Below are 5,923 nucleotides of genomic sequence, written 5' to 3' on the forward strand. Positions count from 1 at the left end.
TCTTACATTTTTGTCAGGCCTATTTACACGCGACTAAAATCCCTGTAAGTATATATAAAATAATAGTAAACTTGTATTACCTCTTGTTTGAAAAGCAAACTCACATTATTGTTAATCAGGCCACAAATTTCATAACTGTAAACATAACAACATATCTTGGAGCTTGGAGTACGCTTATTATATCGTAAAAACGTATCACTTGACCTTTACCTCGAACGCGGCGGGAGATTTGATTGTATAATATTTTTAACACACAGCGAAGCGTACATGACAGCTACAGAGCTTAAATTTGTTTACAAATGATGCCAGTACCTAAATGGTGATGAGCCTTATTGCGGCAAACAAGTGAACTACGGATTTATACGCAAACCGGTCCTTACTTAAAAACCACCCTCGTATAATAAAACACATTACAAAAACACCATTTTCGGTTTGTCTTATTGTAAAGAGTGTTCTTTGAGTGCAGTAGGATGTTGTGCTACCTTCACCATCGAATCTTTCTCTAGTAGAAAATTACCATATTACAAAGTGACTATACAGAATCATTAGCTACTGTGTAAACTGTGAGTGCAGAGCCAATGGTAAACCTGCAATCTAATACATGACTGCCAGCTGGTAGCCTATTTGTTAGAAAGTTAAAGAACTCACTGAAGGAAACAAAAAATTGGAAAGTCCCTGGAAGTGATAACATTACTCCGGAGGTTATGAAAGCTAATCCAGAGTTGGCAGCAAAAAATTTAAAGCCTTTATTTCATAAAATTTGGAACGAAGAGACAATGCCAAAAGACTGGAAAACAGGATTATTATGTAAACTGCCGAAGAAGGGAGACACAACCAAATGTGAGAACTGGAGAGGTATTACTCTGCTTTCAATTCCTGGGAAAATATTCGCAAGAATTATTTTGAACAGAATCAAAGAGGTTGTTGATAGGAAGTTGAGAAGGGAGCAAGCTGGGTTCAGAAGGAACCGCTCATGCACAGACCAAATAAATACGATGAGGATAATAATCGAGCAAAGTAATGAGTTCCAAGTTGGTTTGTATCTTGTTTTTATTGACATCCTGAAAGCCTTTGACTCCGTAAAAAGAGAGAGTATTTGGAAAACACTTGGGCAATTTGGGATCCCTAATAAAATAATAGTTCTTATAAAGGAGATGTACACAAATTACCATTGTAGAGTAATTCATAATGGTAAACTAAGTGATCCTTTGGAGGTAAAGCTAGGAGTTAGGCAAGGCTGTGTTCTGTCCCCAACACTTTTTGTGATAGTTCTAAACCAGGTTTTGCAAATAATATCAGAGAAAGGAGCTAGAGGCATATCCTGGGGACTACAACAGAGGCTTGAAGAACTGGCCTTTGCTGATGATATTTGTTTCCTGTCCCATAGATTTGATGACATGACAGCAAAGTTGTAGTATTTGGAGAGTGAACAATCTACAGGCTTAAAAATAAATGTAAAGAAAACAAAATCAATGAGGATAAATGTAGCGAATAACAACAGATTCAGAATGTCAGATGAAGAAATCGAAGAGGTGGACAGATTTACATATCTGGGAAGTGTCAGAGCCGGAGGAGCTGATGAAGATGTAATGTCAAGAATTACTAAAGCTAATGCTGCTTTTGTACAGCTGTATCCAGTGTGGAAGGCTCGTGGAAAGCTACAGATGAAGAACCTGTAGAGATACAGATTAAAAAACGCAAGTGGCGATGGATTGGACACACTCTTCGTAAAGATCCAGATGCTGTAGAGAGGCAGGCCTTGAGCTGGAATCCCCAGGGGCATAGACGAAGAGGAAGGCCTCGAATGACCTGGAGAAGAACTATAGAAGAAGAAATAAGAGATGCAGGGAAAAACTGGAGGGAATTGAGAGCCTTGGCTGCCAACCGAGTCCGATGGCGTTGTTTCGTGGAGGCCCTATGCTCCGTGCAGGAGTGAAAGGAGATAAGTAAGTCAAGTAAAGAACTCACACGAGCTAATTAATGATTGGACATCAGTAATGCTCTTGGCATACCGTATTTTATTTAGTTAAATCTTACTTTAACAGCTGGAACAAACAGATGACCATTCCCTATTCATTATTTCATTAATGAAGAGGTAATAAATGGTCACAGCCAAAAATTCAATGAGCTTACCCCTAGGAAGACACAAAAGAACTGTATTGCCTCACTAATGCAGGTAACATAGCTCTAAACTGTTCAGATCTGTATATTCTGAGAATCCGTTCATCTTCATTACTATGCATGACGTCGTCTTTGTCAAAACTTTCCATATCTAGTGCATTTTCCGCTTCACATTTGGTAAACGGGAGGATGGTCCCTATAACTACAAGAACAAAGTCAGAAGCTGATTTAAGCTTCTCACTGAACTCTTCTCTTGTCATCCTATCCTTACATCCAAGATTTTCCAACATGTCGTTTAGAGTTTGAAGATATAAGTCGTAAAGATCTTGTAGTTTGTTTTCACGTACTTCTTCATTAGCACTAGTATATACAAAGTATAGAATGTCAGTGATAGGAGACGAATACCTCAATAACTGAAAGTCGATGAACATCACGTCGATGACTTTGCCAACATCGTTGTATTTGAACAACATGTTGTTGGACCAACAGTCTCCATGGTTGAGGATATTGAGGGAGTTAGTATGAGGTTGGCAAATAGCAGCAGTAGAATCCCAGAGCTGATCGATTCTTGCTGTTATCAGATCAATATGGGCAGGATCCACTTTTATTTCTTGCAAAGTATTTATAAAGATCTTCATCGAAGAAGACATCCAAATCTTAAACTCTGCCATAACTCCGTCATTTTTGTAAAACGCTTCTTTTCCAATGGTTTCAATGAATTGCGAATCATCATTGTGGCAAACTACAGTGGTGGCGTGGAATTTTCCTAGTTTCTCCATTACGAGCTTGCAGTGCTCAAAATCCAGCTGTTTAAATTTATCTTGCAATAGATAGCCTTCTGGTTTCAAATCCTCAATGACCATTCCTTTTTCAACAGGGCAGTGGAAAGACTTAGGCCCAAATTTTATTCCGCTGATTTTCTTCATTTTAGGTAAAAGAACATTGTACATTTTGGGTTCTTTCGAAAAGAAATCAGTCTCCTGTGACATTTCGTGCATTACACCTTTCTGAATTGGCATCTTCACAATTAGTGATTTTTTCTCTGTCTTGTCTGCATGCCCAACCTTGTACTCTACAACTACCCTGTACAGATGACTGGTATAGTTATTACCAGCAGCTACTGCAGGACTGGCTGAGAAGTCTGTCACAGTTACACAGCGTTCTTGAGAGTCTCCTTGGAGAGCTGAAACCAGGAAACTTTCATTCAGCCAGCTTGGAATTGTGTTGTCCATTGTGCTGCAACAAATGATAAGTTCAAACAGTTTCAATTATATAAAGAGGAAAACATTAAGAAACGCCTGATTTAAACTAATATGTTATAAAATTTGAAAAGGAACTTAAGAGAATTTTCACTAAAGGAAAGGCCTATCACATTAGGTCTTATGGATGCTCAGGTCCATGATTGGTCTGGTAGTTTTTATCCTCGTAGGTTTAAATTAATGGCAGACTTCTTACAACCGGAAATAAATTGGACAATTATAAGGACATATTTTAATGAAACTAACCAAGTATATGGAAATTCACATAGTCTGCAAATTGTGTGTACTTTCACATTAATTACCTTGACTTTATAACCGGTCTGTTAATGACTAATTTCATATATATGTATGACCATTGATTAATCTTTATATTTCTGCTGTATGATTTATTTGTGAAGATTAATTATCACATGTTTAATATTGTTAAATGAGGAGTAGGTAAATAAACAGTTATTGAAATGTTGTACTGAAATTGACTATTCTTTAATTTGACTTTGATAATTGACAATTTAATTAAGTCAGATTGTAAATATGAATTAGCTGTTTGTGTATTGAGAGCGCAAAGTACGTCATTGTGGCCATTAATTTCGAGAGCGGCAATGACTATTTTTGCTCGTACTACACACAAGAATTAAGATGTTATCTACTCCTATAATTAAAGTTCACACAGATTCACTTTTTTAGTTATATTTCAAATGTCATTTAGGCTATATGTATTTGATTTTTTAGGTTAATATGTTATTTGCTTACAGGATGTTAGTGTTATATAATTGCCAACAGTGAAATTAGCTGTTTAATAAGCGGGAATGAAGCGAAAATGAGCTATTTTGCGCACTGTTTACAGGTGTGGCAAAGTGATAATTTACATGCAGTGGTAGGAAAAATAAATAGTTTGTGAAATTGAATTTTGTATTGCTGACTTGTATACTGACTTTTCGAAGGATTTTAATAGACTACTTTTATTGATAATTGATCGTTGACTGATTGGGGTAGGTAAATCACTAATCCAATCGACATAAGCCTACTTCAAATATTGTAAATTACGTTGTCCCAACCAAAAAATCATTTATATTTATTTTTTATGATCTTTTTCTTGAACGTAAAAAGCGCCTACTCTGAGGTACCTAAAGTAAAAGAGTATTTTTTACTTATAAAATACGAAATTAGTTGACGGCCCCCTCGTTCTCGTGATACTAAAACTATATAGCTGAAATAAGTTCCAGGTTCACAAACAAATAAATTTTCTATATAAAAAATAATTTTTCTTACAACACCTTACACTGCAGTTTATTTTTACACTACAATTAAAATACAATCAGCAATTGTATGTGTAAGCTAACCACCCAGTAATTTTTAATTGTAAAAAAAATATCTTTTACTAACTACAAAGCAATTTTCACATCAGAGTACATCTTGATGTGTATACAAGTCATCTTGATGTGTGAGTAAAAGTTGATGTGTATGGATACACTTTCATTTTATGTATTTCTGATCTGTCATAATCACGACTTAAATTTGTATTACACAAATCCGTCTCTTTTGGAATTTTCAAATCTATTTATAATAATTTTACTAATTAAACTTTAATTTAATTCCTACATTTTTATAGACTCGTCAATTCATAATTCATTTGAGAAAAATAGCTCGCTTTCTTGGAACTCCTTGTTTGTTGTTAAAACAAGCCGAAGAGAGGTATTTTACACGAAAATGTTTGTAGTTTTCAATTTTAATATAACCTGAGCTACGAATAAATAATTTCTTCGTTCATTAAAGTTAACAATATATTGTTTTTGTAACTAATTAGGACAAACTTAATTGAACAATAGTAGCTGACGTCCATAATAACTATTTCTATTATAAATGGTTGTAGTTTTTCTAGCGCTTATTGTTACTTAAAAATCAAAATACGTAATTATAGTTTTCAAAGACCAAATAAGAAGTAAAATACTTACACGACACAATCTTGTACGCTGTCTGAAGACTATTGTAGACTCTGAAGTGACTATCACTGTATTCGGGCCTTGTGAACTATAATGATACTTAAGTGTCATCACTTTGTTGAGTCAAAGAGGGCAAGGATGAGGACGTGGAAGTCTCAATTTGTTCCACTAGGTCAAAACTATTGTGTATGACAGGCGTTTTACTCTCCAACGATTAATAATTTTGCCAGAATTATAGTTCTAGAGGCTAGTTTCTTGGTATTTACCGTACGTATTAGCTGTGTTCAGCAGTTTAAGAGTTAGATTTCCATTACGAAACCCCATTGTACACAGTTATTAATTAATCCACATCTGATAGCTGCTTAGTTATTATATGGCTCACACAATTAGTTACTAATACAAACCCTAGCCATGTTTATGTATCCTATAGGCTGCACACTTTTGTGGGGCTTAAGAAATGCTAAAACTTGAGTTTGCTACGTTATCTTAATTAGGCGACTATATTTTATATTTTATTTTATACCTAAAGTTTATAATAGGGAATTTTTTACAACTTTATAGATTGTGCATTTTAAGTCTATATATAAAATTGTATAATCTATC

The 5,923-nt window shown here is 34.9% G+C and overlaps 1 protein-coding gene across 1 annotated transcript; it reads right to left on the bottom strand.

The window, feature by feature from the left end:
- On the bottom strand, positions 1-5,404 carry LOC128989646 (uncharacterized). The gene is made up of 2 exons (XM_054411605.1): positions 5,333-5,404; positions 1-3,357 (listed from the first exon to the last, which is right to left on the bottom strand). Exon 2 carries the CDS (start codon positions 3,351-3,353, stop codon positions 2,136-2,138), a length of 1,218 nt encoding a protein of 405 aa, XP_054267580.1. The 5' UTR covers positions 3,354-3,357; positions 5,333-5,404; the 3' UTR covers positions 1-2,135.
- Between the last annotated feature and the right edge of the window lie 519 nt (positions 5,405-5,923).

This window comes from Macrosteles quadrilineatus, unplaced genomic scaffold (genome assembly GCF_028750875.1).
Source record: "Macrosteles quadrilineatus isolate MER2022 unplaced genomic scaffold, UCM_ALF_1.0 Scaffold_3__2_contigs__length_128488019, whole genome shotgun sequence".
Lineage (NCBI taxonomy): Eukaryota > Metazoa > Arthropoda > Insecta > Hemiptera > Cicadellidae > Macrosteles > Macrosteles quadrilineatus.